The sequence below is a fragment of the Gopherus flavomarginatus genome, chromosome 10 (genome assembly GCF_025201925.1).
Source record: "Gopherus flavomarginatus isolate rGopFla2 chromosome 10, rGopFla2.mat.asm, whole genome shotgun sequence".
NCBI classification, from domain to species: domain Eukaryota; kingdom Metazoa; phylum Chordata; order Testudines; family Testudinidae; genus Gopherus; species Gopherus flavomarginatus.
Genome location: NC_066626.1, coordinates 13146969 through 13170785, shown reverse-complemented (window position 1 = coordinate 13170785; position 23817 = coordinate 13146969). Strand labels below are relative to the sequence as shown.

Here is a 23817-nt window from a genome sequence, read left to right as displayed (position 1 = left end):
AACATCAAAACTGTGCACACAACAGTCAGGGAAACTGGAAAGTTTAAGCAGTGATGGTTCAGCTTCTTTCCAATCCCAATCCCACTGCCCAACCACCACCCCATACACACACTTTCCTCCTCTAAAAACAAAACAGACACCTCACTTAGGAAGGCACAAAGCCATCTATCAAAGAACTGGCGGGGGTGGGGGGGAGGGGAGGGTGTGCAAACACTTGGACAGTTCATTACAATCAAAACCAGTTAAATTACATATGAGAAATCAGATCCATGTTTAATAGCCATTGTGGAGGAGACAGATGTCACCAACAGCCAGTCATAGCTGCACTGTATGCCTGACTTTCTAATCCCATTTCACCATTGTAATAAAGACAACGGACAGCTGTATACAATGTACCTTTCCCTACACATTCGTATACATCTTGTTTATTAACCTGCCATTTTGATTAAAGTAATTTTTATATGTTTTAATTTCCAGAAATTAGAGAGACATTAACTAAAATTATGGAGCACGTCCAGTTCAATTAAAGAAGGGAGAGTGATCTGCCAGTAAAACACATTATGTTGATAATTTTCCTACAATTACACAGAAAGTCTGCAAGAGAAACTTGTCATTTTTAACAGGAAATAACTAACAGGTAAATGCTAATTTAGCTTTTAAAGGTGACCAGCAGATATTGGGATATTGTCCCATTTCCTCTCCCCCTCCCTTTCTTTTTTAAATTTAAACAGGCATTAAAATTCACTTTAAATATTTGTTTTTGTTTTTCCTGAAGGCTGATTTTGCTCAAATTCGCTCCAAAATAACAACACTGCTTTTAATTTTGGGTTAAAAAAACAAAACCAAAAACTTAACATTCTGTCCTATTTTGATTTAATACGTTGGACTTTTAAAAGGGAATCCACCCCACAAACTTGCACTGAAATAAGGGGGGGTGGGAAGAGGTGAGAGTTAAAACTAATTAGGTATTTCGATCAGTCTGAGTGCAGATAGAGGGTGGGGTTCTGTTTGCATTTTACCCAGAAATATCGCAGTTGGCAGAAGGTTTGGGCAATTGGAGTGGGTGCAGTCTCTGCTCTCAGTTGATAGGTCAGACATGTTTTAATCTTTCACATACACACATTCCTTTCAAAGTGTTTTTCAAAAGTTTGGAATTAAAAAAAAAATAATCTCAAAATCCCATGTGCTCTTAATTAGTTGATTTTATTGCTCTTGTGAGGACATAGCCTGCCTAGTTCTCCAGCCCACTCCACCCCCAAGAGTCCTGCAACAAAGAACACAGAAGAAGAGAGTTTTTAAGAGAAACTGAAAAGCAGAAATTCCATTCTATGGAATCATATTGACACCTTCCCCCCCGAGTCATCAGCAAGGTCGAGATGTTTAGATCCACAGCACTGAGCTAAAAGAGTCACTGATAGCAGTAGTAGGCTGTTATTTTCTGTGCGAAGCAGCCTGTACAAGGGGATGAGACACTCTGCCTCTCGGTCTCACAGCTATTTACTAGCCTGCACAGGAATGTTGAGACTCAGGACGCCTCGATTCTAGTCCCAGTTCTGGAAGCGTGCGCGCTCTGGGGGTTATGGAGCCTTCTGCCCCCAACTCATCCTCCAATTGCTTTCTCTGCCCCCACCCCCGAGACCTTTGGTTCCCAGACCCCTGGCTCTCACACCTCTGAATCCCACTCAAACTGACAGCTCCTCCTCGCTGCCTCGGCACCTGCAGCACTGAACACAGAATATTCATGCTCTTAGTTTGGATTCAGAGGCCCCAGTGGACCCCCGCAAGGAGGAGGAGATATGGCAGGGAAAGTCCTACTCAGCCCAGCAGCTCTTGAATGCAGCACGCTCAGTCATGACAGCGGAGATGGCACATGTGTTGTCTAGTTGGCACATAGCCGCTGTGCTGCAAGGTGATGGAGCGCGCTCAGTGAAGACAGGCTCTTCGGAGACGTCACCACCGTTTTCTCTTCTGAGCTTGTGGGAGCTGAGATTTTCAGACGCTTATAACCCTGCTTGTGAAAATCTGGCCAAGCCACATCCCTGGCACTAGGACAACCTTCCTACCAAATATCAAGTCCCTGCTGCAAAACTTGGGCATGCTTGAGCTTCTCGGTGAAGTTACTGTAAGAAATTGGAGTCAGCTGAACAACTCCCTCACCCACACCCCTCTGCAAAAAAAGCCTGAGGCAGACACCTGACAAAGCAAATTTCAGCCTGAACTATTACAGTTTGGCAAAGCTAAAGGCAACTGTGGAACAGGGTCTTATAATGGAAGTGAAGTTTGCCTGGCACTATAGCCCTCAATACCAGCTCTCCCTCAACTGACTCATGACAACACCTGCGTGTTACTAGGAGACAAACTGGATGTGATGTTTCCATATTGCACGTCTAGCACATTCATACTTGGAGCGCTTTGGGTAATTACTGTGTGCGTCTCTGTACTGGAATGGAAAAGTGCCTTAGGTGCACTGAGCAGAAGGACACCATGTTCTTCCACTGATGACTCAAGACATTTGGGTACTAGTCATATTTACAGTAGGGTGAGGCATGGTCCATCAAATTGAGGCTCTGGCAAGAAATGATGAAGACAAGAACGTCTCACTCATTGTCTCCTGACTCACTAACGAACTCTCTCGCCCTGCCATGTCACAGAGATAGGCGAGTGTGGGCTGCTGACTCCTTGCATCTGTGATGAGCTAGGTTTACAGCACCGGGAAATCCACATCTTACCTTGTTAATGCAGAAGAGTTTCAGGCAGAGATTTTCAGCTTAGCCAAGTAGGCGGATTTAGCCATACTTCTCCCATTGAAGTTCATGGAATTAGGAGTGAAATCCCTTAGCTGATTTTGAACATATCAGCCTCAGTTTCCAGCACAGTATCAAGCAGGTGCATTCTCTCTGCTCATTACTTGGCAGTCACCAGCCCTTGCTTCCCTTTCTTCTGGCTGCCATCTTGTCATGATGCCAATGTGTGACTAAAGCTGAACGCCAGTACGGCACCGACCCATGGGCACACGAGCCAGAAAAAGGGCCAAGAACAGAAACAGCCCTGCAGTTACTATCACCCCTGGGTTCAGAACTGGGACTGGGACTCCCGGACCAAGAGAACCATCCCCATGATTGTGGCAGCCCCCGTTTGTAGGCTGGTCTCACTTCTCCCTAGGGACTGGCCAGGTAAAGAGCGGCTCTAAGATCAGGGAGTGCAAAAGTGGCTCAAGGCCTCTTCGTACACACTGGCCCACCCAGCTGCACTAAGTGCTCCCTAGTCACACATCCAGCCCTGTACGTATGAAGTTGGTGACATCAGAGCAGAGCTGCAGGATCCCCATGCCTGGAACTGGACAGCTCTAGTATGTGAGAGGACTAGCAACAACCATCTAGGAAGATCCTCAGTAGCCTGCGGGCAGCATCAAAGGAAATTAACTTAGAACAGATTCAAGGACTCTGACTAGGGAACAAACCAAGCTGGAACCATGACCAGGTCTCAGGGAAGAAGAGACAGCACAAAATGACCCACATCTCAGAAGCAGGACCCTAGATAAGAACAGAGGCACTAACCCCTCCTATTGCCTGCCACATGGGTCTCAAAGATATAAAGAAGCCAAGCCATAAAACACACACTCAATTGTCACTCATACATCTCCCGCTGAAATCATACATAAGCACTATATACAGGGCCTAGGGCAGAATTTGTCTCTGTAATGCAGTGTCTAATGCCAACACGTGTGTAGCCCTAGCATTATCGGGTTGAGCAATTTTCAATTTCAAGTATTTTCCTGGCCTAACTCTAGTCTGAATTCCTGTATTTGAATGATGGATAAAAATCTTGTTTGCATGTCACAATCACACTGCAAGATCGGATGAATTCACCGAGTAGTACTGGCTGATCGCTTGCTGTCTATCAGACCAGTAAGATCAGAATCTCATTTCCCAGATATGCAGCATCCTGGGCAAGATTTCTATCTCAAAGGAGCACACATCAGTTTAGGCCCTGATTCAGTAATTCAAATCAGTGGGGGGAAACTTCCATTGCTTTAATTGAGAACCGGGTCCAGCCCTTGAGGTACACTACCAAAGCAGCCTTTAAGAAAGTCACTTTAAGATGTTGCGTTGATGAAATGTTCTTTTGTACTATAAACCACTGAGGTGATGCAAGTATTTTCATTTGTTTGTAACAAATGGGATTAGATACTTACGCCAAAAAATAATGTAAACCCAGGTGCTAAGGTTAGACTCCTAATTAGAAGTGTCCTGATTTTTAGAAGTGCTGATTTGTGGATGTCCAGTACAGATCAGGCCACTCTTTGAGCAACTAACTCAGATTAGGATCCAAACTTTAGGCATCAGGTTTGAAAATGTTGGCCCCCAGCTTCTCTGGTTACAAGCAGAACATCTCTATACTTCTATGTGCAGCCAGCCAAGTCAAGACTGCAGCACTCCAAATGAATAATCCGTTTCCCCCTATTGCTCAAATATAATCAAAGGAACTCCTCTGAGATTATTTTGAGTGAGAGGATCACTGATGTTAAGATAAATTCATGACTATGTCAGGAGAGCAGGGGAAATGCATATCAGCACACAGCAGCTTGTACTGTTTTTTCCCCAGCCTGGGAGTAGGAAGAAATCCTTCATTCTTAGCCAAGAGAGTATTGGTGCTATTTACTGATCTGCAAAGCAAAGCAGAGGTGTTTCCCTTCCCCACCTCCTCCCTTGGAGCCTCAAAATGGCCTCATTGTTCCAGTTCTGCACATGACCCGATACACCATTTAAGTTCTGAAAAGGAGAGGATACAGTAACAACCTGGAAATCCTCTCTTTTGTGATGCAGCCTGGACACTAGGATGTGAACTCTGGCTCAATGAGAAGGGAAAGATTGTTTTTTAACTGAAGAAGAAACTGCAGTTTGTAAGTGAGAGCTCGAGGGGGAGCTGACTGCAACCTGGAGAGCAAAAACCCCCAACCCTCAGCCTTTGCAGTGCGAGGCACATACTGCCAAGGCCCATTCTTGGCAGAGATCTCTTGGAATCCTCCCAAAGTCCTCATGACCCGAAGTATTAACAAGGAAGGAAGGAAGGAAGGAAAGGTCTATGCAAAAAATAAGCAGTGAATCTCTGACCGCCTCTTTAGACAAATACATTTTTAATATACAAACTATTCGCTCATTTGAGTTGAATCCAATAATTAGTTTCCATTATTAGGAGCCCTGGATGAGTGGAAAGTGTTTTTACCATATTGTTTTATACCAGTCCATGGACCTCTGGGGGTCTGCAAACTATGTCTGGGATTTCCAAAGGGGTCTGCACCTCCATTCGAAATTGTTTAGGGGTCCACAAATGTTAAAAGGTTGAAAACCACTGCTGTATACTAATCACCCCAGAAATCCCTGATCTCTGTCTCCACCTGAATTTTACAGTAACAGGAATCTTGCTAGAACCCATCTGCAGCAAAGCAATGTTCATTCAGGTCTGGCTTTAATTACACTTAGAATTACTGGGCCAAACTCTGCTCTCTAATGTAAACCCAGAGCAATTTCATTAGCTCCTGATTTACCCCAGCAGAACTGGTTCCATTGTCTGTTTTGTTTAGAAACTAGGCTGCCGCTTTCTTTTAAAATCTGTAGTCACTGAATTATTCCATTGACATTTAAAGGCTATAACACAGGCAGCAACAGCAAACTCTCCTCCTCTACCCCCCGCACCGCCTGGGTAATAGCTTCATTTCACCCTTTTTATAGAAACTGCTGCTCAACACTAACTGTGGTACAGCTAGGTAGGGGCGGATTCTCCATCTCTGGCGGTCTTCAAATCCAGACTGGCTGCCTTTCTGGATGATAGACTTTGGTCAAACACAAGTTATTGGGCTCAGTACGGGGAGATCTGGGTCAAACTCTATGGCCTGTGTTATTAAGGTCAGACCAGATGTTCTAATGCCTTTAATGTCTCGGAATCGAACTATGCCACCTCATGGTGAACCTACCCTGAGGATCACTCCTTGGCTTCTTCCCCGGACTGGGCGTTCAGAGGTGCCAAAGATGAGGGCAATTTTAGTGACCGTCCACAGAGTGCAGGCCAAAGACCAACTTTTGTCCAAATAGTCTCTGACTGTTTGATGGTTAACAGAGGCAGTTAATATTAATACGGGATGGATAGAACTAGTGACCTAAAAGTGGAAGGTGATGCATCTTGTTACAACCTTTGAAGCCATCAAACTTCCCTCGTTGATGAATTAGAGGGTGCATGTGCCTGCAGTCTAGTCAGAATTGCTGTGTACTGTAGGTTATTGTCCGTGACACTCCTGATAAGCATATGGTTTAATTCCCATCTAACATTTGTTATTAATTATTTTAACGCTGGGTCTTCTTTTTATCGATATAAATGTCCCATCCCTTTTTGAATATAAAGAGGGCATACAAAGGGCTGAAACCAGACTGAAGAGTTTTTGTAAACAACATACAAAAGCATGACAATGAGAAGACACTCTGGGAAAATGCTCGCTAGGGGCACTTCCTGTTTCACCAACCATCTTGCAGAAAGCAGCTTCTTTCCTTTAGGAAGTTAAGTTGGTTTTGCTTCTATGAAAATTAAATAAATTGAACCCCCTTCCCTAAATGTTGGGCCATTTTAAAGTCCGCATCTGTTGAACACAGCAGACTATTAACAGAGTGATGGATTCACGTCACTACTGTACAGCCTCAAGAGAGCAAAGGAATGGAAACTACACACTTGACTGGTAACCATGACATCGGTATGGAAACGCGTCACAGCTCCTGCCACCACCTTGTGCAACAGCAGTCACAGCTCCCAGGGTTGAAAATGAAGTGTAGGGAGGAGGTGACAGGTGGGAAGGAGAAGACCCTTGGCTAGTTAGAACACTGCAGCTGGTGGCTTTAGAGGCTTTGTACAGCTATTCGGGGCAGGACGCAGCAGCACTTGCTACTGTAAGGGGAAGAAGAGGACGTAGTGTCCCATCAGAGCATGAGTTAGCAGAGAGGCAGCGTGGTCTTGTGGGTGGGGCACTGGACTGGGAGTCCGGAGAGCTTGCTTCTATTCTTGGGTCTGCCTTTAACTTGCTACGTGATCTTGAGCAAGTCACTCGCTTCTTTGTGCCTCTGGTTCCCCTTTTACTTCTTGTCTATTCAGATTGGAAATTCTTCAGTACAGGGACTGTCTTATGATGTTCCTGAACATTGTCTAGTACAACAGAGGAATCAGGCCTTGACTGGGTTCTGTAGGTGCTACCATAATAAAAATATTAGTACAAAAGCAGCAAGAGGTCCTAGCTCGGCCTAATGAAGCTTTTTGAAAAGAACCAGAAACGAGTCACTAGCACTGTGTCCCCTTTCCTACTCCACCCTTCTGCCACTCGCAAGGGATGCATTTAAACTCCAAGGAGGGTTTTAGGTAAAGCCAACCTTTTAAGCCGTTACTCCCTGCAACTTTCCAACTCAAAGTCCTCACCAACAGGCTGCAGCCACAATACACAACTGCAGCTGTCCCCACAATAGTTGAGGAAGCTTTAACGGAGGACATGCTCTGAAAGGAGCATGTCTGAACTTCTGCAAAGCTTTGGAGAAGCATGGTCCGAGTGCACCAGAAACCCCTGAAAAGGGGAGAAGGTTCTCAAGCCTCAGCTGAAAATGCTTTGCATGGCTCTTCCAAGTCAAGAGTTCTCATCCAGCTGTGCCACACTGCACAAGTAACTTCAATCTCTGTGCCTTTGTTTCTACTACTTAGTTCAACGTGCTGCAGAAACATTGACTAACTGATCCTTGTACCGCTCAGGCTGAGTAATAGTATTCCTACAAAATGGCATAGGGAACCTCACAAATGGCAGCAAGCAAACCCTTCTTTTTCTGCCACTCACTCACTAACACTACAGCCCTTCAGAAAGCAAATATTAATGAAAATAGTCTCACTTGGGGAAGGGGATTTGCTTCCAAATTCTGATTGAATGAAAAAATTCAGTATCCAGACATGTGGCCTTGACTTCAGTGGAGTTATGGCTATTTACCAGCTAAGATCTGAACCCTTGAGTGACTTACCACCTCACTGGGAGAGAAAAAAGGTACAGCTGAACCATCAGAAATATTAGGAATGTTGACTTGGGTCAGTCCCGGTTTGGTTGATTCTACACTAGATGTGTCAGAGCTGAGAGCTCTCGTACCTTAATAGAATATTCATCAATGATGATCTTTAACACAGATGTCCTTTCTCCCAAATGTTAATTGGACATGGATGTTAAAAAGGTTTAGCAAAAGAAACCCAAATATATTAAAGCAATCTAAAAATCCTCACTCTTGGCTGCAGAGCTCTTACTTTCATGAATTTAGTAAGTTGTCATTTTACTAGTTCTCCAGTCAGTCTTCCAGGGCAGATGGAACCTGAATGTTTATTGTAATAAGCAGGGGGAAGTTTTAAAAAGCCCCTGTGGACATTTTATCAGTCCTAGAAAAGTAAAAAGTATTTCAAACTTTGTAGGTCATCTTTAATGGCCAAGTTGGATAATGGAGATCAATAAATCCATTTATTAAACTATCTGTTCGTACAGATAATGTTCCACATTAATATTCGGCTACACAGGTACATACTTTTGGTAAGTGTGCTTCAATCAGGGAATGACATCACTACAAGAGAGAGGCAGGATGGATTTATGGTCAAAGCACTCATCTGGAGTCCCTTCCTGGCTTCACTCAGATTTCCCACATGATCGTGGGCAGATCTTACCTATTCTCAGAGTCTTGGTTCCCCAAATGCAAAATAAATTTTCTCCTTTCCATCGTGCATGTAGTGGTACAGTCTATGCCAGTGAAGATAGAGAAAAACCTTGACGCAAGACTAAGGAGCAGCAGATACAGGCACCTGTGGAGAGCATAAGAATTTCCACAGAAACAGTTCTAAAGACTGCAGGACCCCAAGAAGTAACCATGGCTTCTTGCATTAATTGTCTGTGCTGTCCGAGTGCTCTAGTGGTGGCCAAACTACAAGCATGTAGCTTCAGCCACTTCTGCCATCCCTACACCATTGGCAATGATCTTCAGGGAAGGAACAAGCAGTTTTGTGATGCTGCTCAAACACATCAATCCATTTTGTTCAGACTTTACTTGTTCCTTCATAGGAGTTGCCCAAAGGGTTGTCAGCAACCCTAAGACCAGATAGGGAGATGTAGCAGCATGTTGAAATTTCACAAGAATCTACCACTAGGCTGTGGACAGGGGGATACACCAGGGCAACTGCAAAAACATCACATTCAAGTAGTTGTCAAGTTGGCCAACTCAGCTCTTCCCAACCTGTGATCCACAGCCATCTGTGTTAGATTCAGTTCATACAGATCCTGCTCCCAGTGTGGAGCGGGGGACAGATGATGGCTGTGATCTGAATCACCTGATAAACACACACACACTTCTGCTGATTGTTTAATGCTGCTGCCTCTGAGCAGCAACTGTTCCAATATCAGATTGGAAATGCTTTCCTGGAAATCTGAGTCTCAGACCAATGAAAGCTCAAAGGGAAGTGATGACTAATTCCATGTATCACAGATGGCTTGTGAGAAAGCGTGAGTTTGTGTTAGCAGACACACACACCAGCCTGCCCTGCTGATCTGAACACTCAGCTGTTCAAATATTTACCTGGAAAAGTTCCATGGAATCAGTGCAATGTACTAAGTACTGAAATGCCAGACTGAAGTGAGGAAATTCTAGGCATTCAATATGAGCCAGACTGGCACAGAACTGGAAGCTGAACAAAGATCAATGCTATCAAATACCCTCCTCCTGATATGGAAACGTATTAATTAGTTGGTGGTTTTCTTCATGCTGCCAAAGCAATCCTCCATCAGAGCTGTTTCTTCATTCCCTTGAAGTTAATTTGCAGTGCTGTTCTCAGGAGTTGTACACAGGAAATTAGGTCAAATAGCCTAAAGATTATCAGACATGGGCCCAAGCTTTAAAACGGAAATCCAGACCTGTACTGCTCCAGCCTTCAGGGCTTGTTCTGAGCTAGTGGTGCGGTTCAGCTCATTGGAGACATGATCAGATACAAAATATGGATCCATGTTCATATTCTGGAAAAAGTCTCCCTATGCCTTGACCCTAAATAATCCCAAATTAGATTAAGTTCCAGGTATGCTGCAAAAAGCAGGGTTTGGGGGAAGCTTGAGGATATATTTCTGGGACAGTTACAGGGTCTGTTTTGCAGGTTTGATTTACTGGCGGAACTTCGTTTTATATGATTGAAGGCAGTGTGACTTAGTGGATAGATCACTCAGGAGACCTGAGTTCTATTTCCTGGTCTGCCACTGACCTGCTAGGTTATCTTGGCAAGTCACGTCATCTTCCTGTACCTCACCTTCCCCATCTGTAAAATGGGGATAACGATACTGACCTCTTTTGAAAAATGCTTTGAGATTTATGGATGAAGAGCGCTGGATAGGAGCTAGGGATTATTACTAAAGAGCAGAAATTTAGGCCCTGTCTATTTTTAAAAGGGTTTGCTTGTGTAGAAAGCAGGCAGATTTCCCACTGAGTGGAAGTTCTTTGGCTGGAAGTATCCACATTAGTCAACTGGAGACAGGCTGAATGAGGAAGAGCTGGCTCATGTCACACGCTTACATCTGTGCAACAACAGCACTCAAGGAACTACACTTACAAAGCATCAGTATTGGAGCCATTTAAAGGGTAACTTTCTCCTTCCATCTTGCAGCGTATATGGGCATGTCTCCACTTCCAGGAAAGTTAATCCAAATTAACTAAAATGTGTTAATTTGAAGTAGAGTAGTTAAACTGCATTAAACCCCATGTGAATACCCTCACTCAGAATTAAAAAAAAAAAAAAAAAAAAAAAGAAGAGAGAGAGAGAGACAGACAGACTTTAATTCCTTTTATTTTGATTCACTTCCAAAGTGAATTAAGGCAAACCAAATTAAAGCCACTTTAATTCTGAATAAGGGTGTCCACAGAGGGATTTAATGCAGTTTAACTAATCCATTTTACATTCACACCTTTAGTTAACTTGGATTAATTTTCTGGATGTCCCTGTGGAGACAAGCCCTTAGAGTTGTACAAATGAAAGAGCCTGTTGCTGAATCTTTTAGAGGCACATGGTAATCCTCTCTCATAGCTTTGATGACTATGCTATGCAAGACTTGTTTTAACACAATACAACAGGAAAGAGGCGCTCTGTCCCAACATGCCGATCATTTCCAACTTAATCCCATCTTCCGGCTTCTCTGCATACGTCTCCATCCCCACCTTTGTCAGAACTAAGTGCAGAGGTCTCTTGAATTCTGCATTTCAGTTGCTTTCTCCAGTAACTCAATAAACATGATCATTGTGCTCTGAGTTATAGATCTCAGAGCACTTCACAAAGGAAGCCAAGTTATCATCACCCCTATTTTAATGGTAGGGAAATGGAGACAGGTCAGTGACGTGACTAACCCACCCTCAAACAGCAGTTCAGTGGCATATCTGGAAATGTATGCCACTGGTCCCAGACCCCCAGTCCAATGCCCTGGCCACTAGATCACACTGCCCCATAACTGCGAGGAGATTCATTACAAATTACTCATTAACTTGCAAGATAATCCATCACAAAATGAACTTTAGCACACATACCTCGGTTTTATTTATTTACAGGTACATTGTGGAGCACTGCAAGTGATCTGTAGTACACAACGGCAAAGGAATGAAGATTTCCAGCACTGTGCATTGAGAGTCATAGCTTCTAAGGCCAGCAGGGACCATTACATCAGCTACCCTGACCTCCTGCATAACACAGGACACAGAATTTCTCCCAGTGGTTCCGGCACAAAGATCATAGCTGACTGAGATACAGCATGGCTTCTGGAAAGACATCCACTCTTGATTTAAAAACTGGCAGTGAAAACACTTTACAGGCAAGTGAGCTAAGACAACCCTTTTGGTGCCTGAATTACAAGGTTACTGATGAGCAGAATGTAAAGTAGCAAGGCTTTAACGATACCAAAAATTTGTTTCAGACAAGTCACAACCTTAGAATTTATTTATATCCCAACAGTGGACTCCAAGAGAGACTGCATTATCAAGTCATTATGGGCTATACATTTACCCTGCTGTTAGCAGAAGTTCTGCTATCACCACCACAAAGTGCTTGTCTTCACATACTGTGCAGCTGCACCGTGTCAGTGAAGATGCTGCTATGCCCACAGGAAAGCGTCTCCCATTGCCATAGTTAGTTACTGCCTCTTGGGGAGGTGAATGATGTCAACGGGAGAAGCTCTGTTCAGGTGGGATAGCTAATGCATGTTGGCTCTGCTGTTTACAAAAAAAAAGCCACCACAAATTTTGCACTGAAAAAATCAGAGTTCCATGTGGATACCAAGCATGTGAATTTGGCCCAATAACGCTATGGTGGAATATGGCCCTTTCCCTAAACCAGGGGTAGGCAAGCTATGGCACGGGTGCCAAAGGCAGCGTGTGAACTGATTTTCAGTGGCACTCACACTGCCTGGGTCCTGGCCACCTGACCGGTGGGCTCTGCATTTTAATTTAGTTTTAAATGAAGTTTCTTAAACATTTTAAAAGCCTTATTTACTTTACATACAACAATAGTTTAGTTATATATTATATAGACTTATAGAAAGAGACCTTCTAAAAACGTTAAAATGTATTACTGGCACACAAAATCTTAAATTAGAGTGAATAAATGAAGACTTGGTACACCGCTTCTGAAAGGTTGCTGACCCCTGCCCTAAACACTTGTACTAGCAGGTCCTTAAGGAAGACAAGGACACATGGGTACCAGTTCTGCACAGCACATAAGCACATCCAGTTAAGTTACTGGTACTTAAACACATGTTTAAGTGCTTTGCTGAATCAGAACCTAGAAATACAAGAGAATTCTCCTCTCATTGACACTGATTTGACACCAGCAGAACACAAAACCTGAAGTCTCAGTGAGACAATCAGATCATGGGAGAGATCACATATAGTCCAGCATGCGAATCTTGTTCATTCCTAGCAGATTCAGCATCATCTCCTTTGCAACTTCCACAAGCTCTCTCCATGGGAACTATTCTGCTAAGGTTGCAGCTGAAGAGCAGAGCTGCATTCACTCATCTGGAGAGTTAGAATTTAACGGCTCCCCAAAGAAGATTATGCTTAGCACTCTCAGGCCATTAGATGTTGCAATTCAAACTTTTGCTGAGCTCTCATTAGAAGGGGGTGAAGCTGTTTGGCCTAACTGTAAAACGCTCAGTGGGGTACGATGCGATTACTGCACAGAGCACAGGAATGTTGAGTTCTCAGGCCAAGTTTTTCCAGAAGCAGCCGGAACCAGAAGCAATCACAAAAAGACTCCAACAACAAGGGTGTTTCCAATTGTTACCATACGCACTGTTTTTGTTCTCAGTTATATAAATGTCATTGGAAATAAACTGACAGAACAGAGTCATCTGAAGTGAAACTATGAAAACAAGAAAGAGGCATGTTAAGATACAGGACTTAGAGAGTACATCTACACTGCAAAAAACAGAAAAAAAAACAACACAACCCACCACTAAGATGTTCATAACTCCTGTTACAATTCAGTGAAGACATGGCAGCTCCAAGACAGGTTCAATCCCAGATTCTCCTAGAGGCTTTAACTCAAGCTGCTCACCTGAGTTGTGGGTTAAAACGGCAGTGAAGACCCAGCACGAGCTAACCCAAGTTTGCAAAAAAACTGCCATGTGAACATCACAGAGGGCTTTGGACTGGGACTCAAGAAACTTATGCCCAACCTGCAGAGGCGTTATATCCGCTTAGCTACGTCAGTCAGGAGTGTGAAAAACCCACACCCCAGACCAGCATAGCCACGCAGACATAACTCCCAGCATACATACAACTACATCAACAGAAGATGGCTTTGTTCTAGGAGATGGTATTCCTGTACGGATGGAAAAAACCTCTGCTGTCTGTGTAGGCTGCATCTACACCAGTGGTCACCACAAGATCACTTTTTGATGCACAAGATCAACCCAGGAACTACCCCCCCTTCCTCCATTCCCCCTCCCTCCGTCACTTGCTTCCCCCCCATCTTCACCTCACTTTCACCAGGCTGGGGGAGGGGGTTGGGGTATAGGGGGCTGCAGGCTGATCCTGGGGCAGGGGTGCAAGCTCTGGGAGGGAGTTCGGGTGCAGGGGTCATATGGTCACACTGCACCTAATCTCACAGAATCCACTGGACAGTTCATGAGTTTCACTTTTTATTAGTGTCGTTTATGGTTTATAGATCCAAAATCCTTCAGGGATGGTCACAAATCAGTGTAACATTCTCAACTGTGGGGTGTGCATTGGCTGAGCCTGGGACAGGTGGTTGGGGTGCAAACTCTGAGAAGGAGTTTAGTGCAGGAGGGGGCTCTGGGCTGCGGCAGAGTGATGGGGTGCAGCAGGGGTAGGAGTGCAGACTCTGGGAGGAAGTTTGGTGGAGAGGGGCTCCAGGCTGGGGTGTGACTTGTAGGCTTCGGCTGGGAGGCACTAACCACAGGCGGTTCTTGGCTGTGGCCCCACACCACTCCTGGAAGCGTCTGGCTGCTGGCACATCTCTGTGGCCCAGGGAGCTGGGGGGCAGCGGGTCTTCATGCGCTTCCTGTGCCTGAAAGCACCACCCCTGTAGCTCCCATTGGCTGGTTCCCAGCCAATGGGAGCTACAGGGACAGTGCTAGGGGCAGGGACAGTGCATGGAGTTGCCCCCTTCCCCTCAATGGGATGCAGAGACATGCTAGCAGCCAGATGCTTCTAGGAGTGATGTGGGGACATGGCAGGCAGCCTGCCTGCACCCCACTGCACTGCTGGACTTTTAGCCACCCAGAGATCATGATCGACAGGCAGAGGCTCCATGATCAACCTGTGCCAGTATAGTCTCTGTAGCATACACATATCTTTGAATTCTATTCCTGACTCTGCCACTAATCTGCACAATGCTGGGCAAAACATTTCACTTCCCTGTGACTCAGTTTCCCCGTCTTTTAAAGACACCTTGTGTGAATCATATTGAGATTCACAGTTTAAGCGCACCATATTGGATCTTCCATAATTATTCTATCTTGGGACATCACATTCCAGGAAGCTTCAATCCCAGAAGTACTGTGTCAGAAAGGATGCACTTCTGGGAATGACCTAACAGGGCTGTAATTAGCCACTGGAACAATTTAAAAGGGATCATGGTGAATTCTCCATCACTGACCATTTTTAAATCCAGAGTAGATGTTTTAGAAAAGATCTGCTCTAGGAATTACCTTGGGGAAGTTCTGTACAGTATGTCAAACTAGATCACAATGGTCCTTTCTGGCCTTGGGATCTAAGATGCCTGCATTTCTCACAGGAATTAGTCAGGATTTTTCTTGTTGTTTGCATAAAGATTAAAAACAAAGTGGGTTGAACACTGTGATTCAGAAGGGGTAGACTCCACACTCAGTAAAGCTCCCAGGCATGTCAGTGTAACTTTGTATTTAGAAAAGAACAGAAAATTGATCATATTGTTAGGTAGGTGTCACCATATGGTGCTCTTACACCCGGTCTCAAGTTCTTAACAGGTCTGAATAACCGTCCTGTGTTAATCATTCTCTTTAGAGGAGCTGTTGCAAACAGCAAGACAGTTTCCTCTCTGCCATAATCTCTGTAACAAGAGTTAATCCTTGGGGCAAAGTTGCTTCCTGGGAATTGTTTGAGATTTTTGAAGCACAGATTTCACAGTGTGTCTGTGACCACCTCTGTTCAAGGACTGGCATGAACTGTAAACGAATTACATTTAAAAACTATCTAGACACCCGAAAGGCTCCCAAAATCTGCTACCACACGGCATAGAGGCAACAGTAGGAATGAGGAGGTTCAAGCAACGCTGCATTATATAAACCATTAACACCACTAGAGCTCTGACCAAATGAATAGGGAGTTTCACATTAGCACCACATTGGCTTAGTTTGTAGGAAAGAAGCTCCTCCAACAACACTGAATTCCAGCTCGTTTTGTGTTGGCAATGACAAGTTGCAATGAGAGAGAGAACCAGGCTTCATGCTGATGCATGTTACAAATTCTTCCCTTTCCTACTTATAGGCCAGGAAACACTGTTTGTCCTTCAACCCTTGATATTAATGTTCTTCCTCGTTAACAAAGTAAGGCTACAAAAGAAATTTTAAAACTATATTGGTTACAAAACTCGAGAATAAAGATCAATTAAGATTTCAGCTCACAAAAACCTCAGTCACAGTCAGAGTAAGTAATGTTAAGGTCAAAATATTAATAAAAGTAAAGTTGAAGGAGTTAAATCGGACACTCAATTCTTAGCTCCACTTGGTGATGGAAAGATAACAAAACTAGTTTCCCAGGGGTTTGTTTCTCTCTTAGAGCGAAGGCCTCCAGCTTTCCAACGCTGACCACCACTCCAAATACTCCAAGTGTTAAGAGTTTTTAAAAGGGACTAACAAGCAGCCTGATCCAACATCTGTTGTAGTAAACACGAGTCTTTCACTACAGGTAAGGCAGTCCGGTCAGTGAGGTGCTCAGGTAGGGAATTCCCTGCTCCGCCATTGGCTTCCTGTGACACCTTGGGCAACTCACTTAGTCTCTGTGCCTCAGTTTCCCATCTGTGCAATGGGGATAACAGCCCTGTCCTACCTCGCAGGGGGTGTTGTAAGGATCAGTACATTAAAGACAGAGATAGTCACGGGGAGCCATATAAATACCTTAGATAGACTGGCTGGGGTGCACGATGTACATGCACCAACACACACATCTCATGATCTCTTCTCTTAGCTGCCCATCTTTCCTTATTGTGTTTAGGCTCAAAGTTCTTCAGGACTGGGACCTGACCTTTTAAGCACCACACCCATAACATAACTACTACTGGCTTTCATAGTCCGTCATCAGGAAATAGTTCTAGCTCATACTTAGATTAAAGGACTGCTCTAATCCAGAATAAATTAAATATTTAACAAGTGAGGAGACAAATCACAAACCACTAACTCAGCTACATTCCTTTACATCATATTAGCTTAAAGTGCCCACATTCCCAAACAATCATTTAGGGACTGATCCGAACTGTGGTCCATCGAAGTCAATGAAAAGATCCCCATTAGTTTCAATTAAGAAACAAGTGGTCATGAACCTAAGAGCATTAGAGAAGTTGTTGTTTCTATATCAATAAGGGTCATGTGTAGTCATGAGAATTTTTGTTGCAATTTTGTTTCCTGTAATTTAGTCCCAGCACGAATTTCCCCCAGCACTACAAAACAGCTAACACTAACAACCGCAAAAGCCCACTTAATGACAATACAGGCAAAAATTATATTCTCTCATTTCAACTAAAGGTCAAAAGTATGAGGATTCATTAAAAAAACTGGCTCATTTTCACTTAAAAGCAGTCCCAATTCCTAGAAAAGAAAAAAATAAAATCATTACATTGACCCAATTTTATATTAAAAAGTCTGCATTTTCATGGGATCAGAATGAAATTATATGCTCTCAAGTTTTACTGCAAACATTTCACAGTTGTAATAGCTGTCAATTTCATCTTAAAAGAATATTTTGTACAGCCTGTTTCAATCCATGCCCCAGGTCACTGATGTCACACAAAGTCCATTAGGGAAATAAATCAGGCCTATAAAATATAGTTGATATAATGAAGACAATTTCCCCCACACTATCCTAACCAGCTGCACAAGTTCTTCTACACTTGATCATTACCATATTCTGATTATACAATATTTAACTTGACAAGCTACTGCAGTTCAGATTCAGCACGAGGACAGGAACATTCCTGTGGAAATGTCAAGTTTGTGGTGTGGTGGTAACATAAGGGAAGGGAATAGTGAAAGCAGCATTGAACATGCAAAGGCCAACATATGCAAATCAGGGACAGAAGCGTCTAATAATGGCAATGTGAATAATCAAGCAGGAAGTTAAATCCTGTGACCCCGCCCCCCCCAAGAAGTATTGCTCTCTGGAGAATCATAGTTCAGGTTGGGAGCACATCTTATGTCAAAGGGGTCTTATCCAGAGGTCAGAACAGCCACTCAGTCCCCACTGCTTCTACAACTACAAAGTATTATAGGATATACCTACTGGGGGGGAGGGGGGAATTCCCATAGCAGAGAATGGGTCAACTGACTCAGGCTCATGCTAAGACCTAGAAACCATAGGGGCCTACTCCATGGGTGCTCCAGGGCTGGGCCCCTGTGGGGAAAAATTAGTGGGTGCTCTGTACCCACTGTCAACCAAGCTCCCCTCACCCCCCGCCCCACCTCCTCCCCATCCCCTGAGCATGCTGCATCCCCACTCCTCCTGCCTGGCTGCCACCGAATACCTGTTTGGCAGCATTAGCATGCTCCGGGGGGTGGAGGAGGAGCAGGAATGTGGCATGCTCAGGGGAGGGGATGGAGAAGAGGCGGGGCAGGGGCAGGGATTTGGGGAAGGGGTTGGAATAGGAGCAGGGAGGGGGTGGAGTTGGGGTGGGGACTTGGGGGAAGGGGTTATGCCTTATGGAATGGGTGGGATGGGGGTGGGGCCGAGGGAGGGTCGAGCACTCATGGGAAAGAGGGGAAGTTGGTGCCTATGCTAGAAACAGCAGTTTAGACATTTGGACTTGGGACCCAGTGAGGGGGAAGTCTCCAGCCTGAGCCCGAACATCTGCACTGCTATTTCTAGTCCCATAGCATGAGCCCCACAAGCCCAAATCAGTTGACTTGGGTGCTAAGATCTGGCATCACAGCTCTTTCCCCACCCCCACCCCTAGTGTAGACCTACCCATACTAACATCTTAGAAAACTGTGGAAGTAGAGCAAGAACTGACAGGGATTTGAAGGAGATTTCAAATCCACACAGTCTCCTTATGTGAGCAAGAGTCAGGCTAGCTGTAACCCTAATAACGCAAGATTTGTAGAAGCAAGGATTGTGTGAGGCGAGTGGGAAAGAACCATGTGAGAAGTGTTGCGACCTTGTGTTAGATAAGTATGGAATGTAGACTGGAGTCTAAATAGAATTGAGACAAGATAGATATCAGGATGACCTAAATGCAGCTTTTGCTCATTATTGTACGTAACAAAAGGTATAAATGCTTGCTGTAATTGTTTACCTGTAGAGAGACCTGTTTAGCTCTCTCCCTCCACACAATTGCTAGAGATAATAAAGTATCTGACTTGCTACACCCAACATGAGAGTGAGAACTCTGTTTTTCTCTGACAGGACCCAGCCATGATGGAGATCCCACTGTACTAAAAACTGTAGAAACACATTGTAAGCTCTTTGGGGCGGGGACTCTCTGAATGTCTGCATAGACAAGAGAGACGTTACTTGGTCTATGTAGTGGTTTAATTTAATAGATGTCTGAAAGAGCCTTAAGTGTGCGTGCTGGTATAGGAAACGTATCACAGAGACCACTCTTTGACCAGGGAATAGAAACGCTTCCCTACTTCACCTCTTACCAAATTTAGTACAGGGGGAAAATAAGTAGAATTCTCTTTCTCCAGAGTAATACTTACTATATGGTACACACCTCCAACCCAACCTAGATATACAAGCATCAGCAACTCTTTGATGTAGTCCGTTGGACACTTCCTTTCATTAAAGGAAGAGAAACATCTGTTCTGCCTCAACTATATTTCACATCAGCATATATAACCTCCTCTTCTTTGATACTGCTACTCAGCTAAGCTACCATAGCAATAACACGCCATATAGACTTGAAAGGTACACAGAGAATGACCAGACTTACCATTTGGTTAAGTTTATCTCTAATATGACCAACCACCAGGATTTGCGATGATATCTGTTCTTGGCTGTTCAGCAGTTCGGGGCTGGTTTGTAATTGTGGCAAGTGTTTATTCAATGACTCTGTATCTGTGAACAACAGCCCTTTAGCCTTACCTCAGAATCTTTCTCCAGCTGGTTCCTGACAACAATCAGATTATACAGTATCCTGTCATCATCTGCTTCAGTGTGGGACATGTCATGAGGGGTGCTCCACAGGTTCTTCTCCTCGTCCCTCGCCAAGGTGGCTCCAAATGAGGCATAAGGGTTTTTATTACTGAAAAGGGGAAAATATTGATGTGCAGTTGTCAGTGACTGAGTTTATAGACCTTGACTGCAGCTCTCCTGTCAGGTGTATTCAGTAAGTGGTGTCTGTATGGCTCAGCTGATAACACTTTTGCCCCAAAACAGGAAAGTAGGTGTGCCAGCCTGGCATGAGCACTTAGTCTAGTACTCACGGCTCTCCCTCAAGACATTACTGGTGGTGTTGTTCTGTTAAAGGTACTGTACTCTGAACGAGACAGGAAACCCATTCATCTTAAGCATTCACATGGTACCTTTCAAACCAACATCCTTCTGCACAATACAACAGGTCATTCAAACACCTGATAGCTACAACCATCATCTACACAACCACTGCTAGGCCCCAGGTGAATGTCTTTCTTTGGAAAGGCACAACATGAAAAGTGGACTTATCCTTCTAAATACACTATCCTACAGTCCCACAGCATTAATTCCATTCAGCATTGGTACAGTTGCCTTCTTCCAGTCAACTGGTTCTGGTGTGCATCAGTGACAACTCTGGAACTTTCAAGTCAGCTGTACACTGACTGAGTTTGCCAGTAGTCAGCTCCAGTGCACGTTGTTGCTCCAGTTGGCAGTGATTGCTGGAATACTGGGGGGCTTCCCTTTATCTTGGGAAATTACCCAAACCTCTTACACCCCAAAAGCAGATTAAACATCCCTTTACAAGTTCTTAAAGCAGCACCATAAGTCCCCCAGGTCCCAGACTTACACAGGGGGTGAAGAGAATGGTTCTGAGCATTGCAAAGCTCTCTCTATTTCTGAATCAGAAATAGGGGAAAATGTCAAGGACTGAGATACAATTTATCTTTCCTTCCTCCCTCCAGCACCCCAGTTTCCCTTTTACATTGGCTTGGAAAGTTAATCTCATCCTTATATGGGAAAAAGGGTTCCCCCTCCAAAACAAAACCCATTCACTACTACTCCACTAACAGCCTTGTCCAGACACTTCAGTCCCACCAGCCACTGATCACAAGTAAATATTGTTCTGGTGCCCAGTCAGATCCTCTGAATGCTGACACTACAGCAATTGCACTTAGCTGAACCATTTGCTCCCTGGGGCAGGAGAGTCGAAGTGTTAGCTATTGCTTATTTCAAGCCTCCAGCACATTTGCAAGGAGCATTGAATATTTAATGGAAGAAAAGAGGCAGAAATTAAGTCTGCTCTCTACTGGCTTCCAGAGCCTATGGCTCCCATGAGTGTCACTAAGATTTCTCTGCTCACCCAGATCATTACAAAGCCCACGACATTAAGAGGATTAGATATATAGTTCTTAGTATGACCATCACATTTGTGTTTTATCTTGGCTGCCAGTTCCCATGTAACCACTCAATCCATGGCATGAACATAAAGACTTCAAGGGCCTCTTAACCTGCCTTTGTTCTTTGACAGGCCGATGTCAGAGAGGCCACCTTCAGAAAGAGACCAATATTTCAGGAGGCCTATAACCAGTGGCAGGTTTCACAACTATCAATCAGGAGAGGGAGTCGGCCGTGGCAGCTGTTGCCACTTTCGCTGGTGTTGCAGAGGGGGCTGGTAAATCCTGCAGCTGTCGCTGGGAAAACGAGCAAGGGATTCAGGGGACAAAAGACCCCCTAACTTCTACTTAGTTCCTTGGCAGCTTTGCAGAACAAGCCTAGGTAGTGGTCAGCAGCTCCTCCTCCTTTTCAGGGCTCATGGTGGGTCCCTGCCCTTTGTAGATTTCACCATAGGACTCTGTCACAGCACAGCCCAGGATCCAACTGTCATCTTCAAAGACGGGGCTCTGATCTCCTGCCCCACCCAGCTCTTGACTTTATCGAAGGACTGTACATTTCTAAACTTGAGCTCTGAGTTAGCTGCTTAAGAAATGCAATGGTAGGTTGGGACTATAGGGAGATTTAGTGGACCCTACTATTTACGTCACGTTTGACTTCATGCCACTGCCAAAACACAAGGAAATTCAAGAAGCCCGGCCTTCCATCCTTAACTCCTGTTGTCTCCAGGTATTGTAGCTCCTGCAGTCTACTTCAATGCAAAGGGCACAAGCTGAGGATAGTGTCATTTGAGCTTTTTTACCTTGTTGTGCCTGCTCTTGTCACACCCTTTGCAGTGCATGCTTGCTATACTGCTTGCTTTCATCTAATGCTTGGTGTGGAGGATGGAGTGGCATCAATACTTTTCATACTAGCAAACAGACAGAGTACTCTTCCTGTTAAATGCCAGGAAATTTCAGCCCCTAAAAATCAAACAAATTCCAATTGTGCATACAAGGGATCATACATCTAGGCGCATAGTGTAAGAAATTAACTTCTCACAAGTGTTATTCATGGCTTGCATGCTCCATACATATTATAGCAGTGACTAGGGGCCAAATTACACCCTTCCTCCTCCATCTTTCCTCCACAAAAGCCTACCAAAGACAAGAGATACTCTGATAATTCCACAGACCCAAACTCACAAAGTTCCCAAGGAACCCTGCCGTCAGCAGGAAGTTTGCTTGTCCACAGCACAAGCAGGGGAGTCATTGTCTCAGCCAGCAGACATCACAAGTCTTGAAGGGAAGTGCCCCAAGGGATCACAGGGCCTTTAAGGAGAGCAGCGGTATCTGCAGAGAGGCCTAGATCCTTCCCCATCCCTCATGGGAGCACAGTTTGCTGAAGACCTGAGTGGCCTTGGCCTTATCACTTGTCTTCTGATAGGATTTGAAAGGGCAGAACAGGAAAGTGCTCAGCTTAATGCAGAAAGGGACATAAATTAACTTAGGCTAGAAAAATCCCCAGCTTTCCAGAGATGGGGTGACACTATGGGGAATGCCCCTTCCCCCACAGGAATCCATAGTTTGGGAGGGGCAGGTTTGGAGAGTATGCCTCTCCTACCCCCTCTAACAGATCCTGGGCCAGCAGAACAGTCTCCATTCCTTTCATTCCTCTGATGAGGGAAAGTCACTGGAATGCAATGGTACTTTATTCTGGCTAGGGACACAGTGTTATCTCTCAAAGCCTGGGTGTTGAAGACACTAGATAATTACAAACCCTGGATAAGGCAGCAGAGTATATGCCTGAAAATACTGTAGCTGACCAGTAAGGACATTGGGTACTCAGTAGCATTAGGGGAGGATGGATTTGTGTTTGGAGCATTAGCCTAGGACTGGGCTGCACTCCTGGCTCTGTCACAGACCTGCTCTATGATCCCGGGCAAGTTGTTTGGTCTCTGTGCCTCAGTTCCCTACCTGTAAAATGGGGATAACACTGCCTTTGACTGGTCTATTTAGATTGCAAGCTCTTTGGGGCAGGAAATGTCTCTTTCTAGGTGATTGCTCAGTGGCTAGCACAGTAGGGCCCCCATGTAGATGGGGTCCCCTGGTGCTACAATGATACAAAGAACTTTTCTGTTTTGATTTACTGGCTGGCAGTTGGACTGTTTAATTTACTTGTGTGTGTTGTCCAGCGAGGGTTGTGTAGTCCTGCTGGATGTTCATTATGATGTTGTAACACTAATTCAGTTTTCTTAATCATGGTGACTAGATCTTTTTTGTAGGTATTTTCAAATTACTCCTTAAATTTAAAGAAATAATAATATCACATGGGGATTCTGAAAGGAGAGGAGTAAATCTGCTCACTTCTTGTGAGGGACAAGCTGACTGGACTTAATATTTATACTATTTTCTCCCTTAAATTTAGTGCTTTAATTTGTTTTTATTCAGTACAGCCATTAACAACCTCTAGGCATTTTACCTGTGAATAAGGCCCCTTATGAAATATACTTATAGGAGCGCTA

The 23817-nt window shown here is 44.4% G+C and overlaps 1 protein-coding gene across 1 annotated transcript in view; it reads right to left on the bottom strand.

The window, feature by feature from the left end:
- Nucleotides 1–23817, bottom strand: part of MREG (melanoregulin) — a 37812-nt gene that overhangs the window by 6897 nt on the left and 7098 nt on the right. Inside the window, 1 exon segment of the mRNA XM_050916206.1 lies at nt 19872–20031. Coding sequence (XP_050772163.1) covers nt 19872–20031 — 160 coding nt within the window.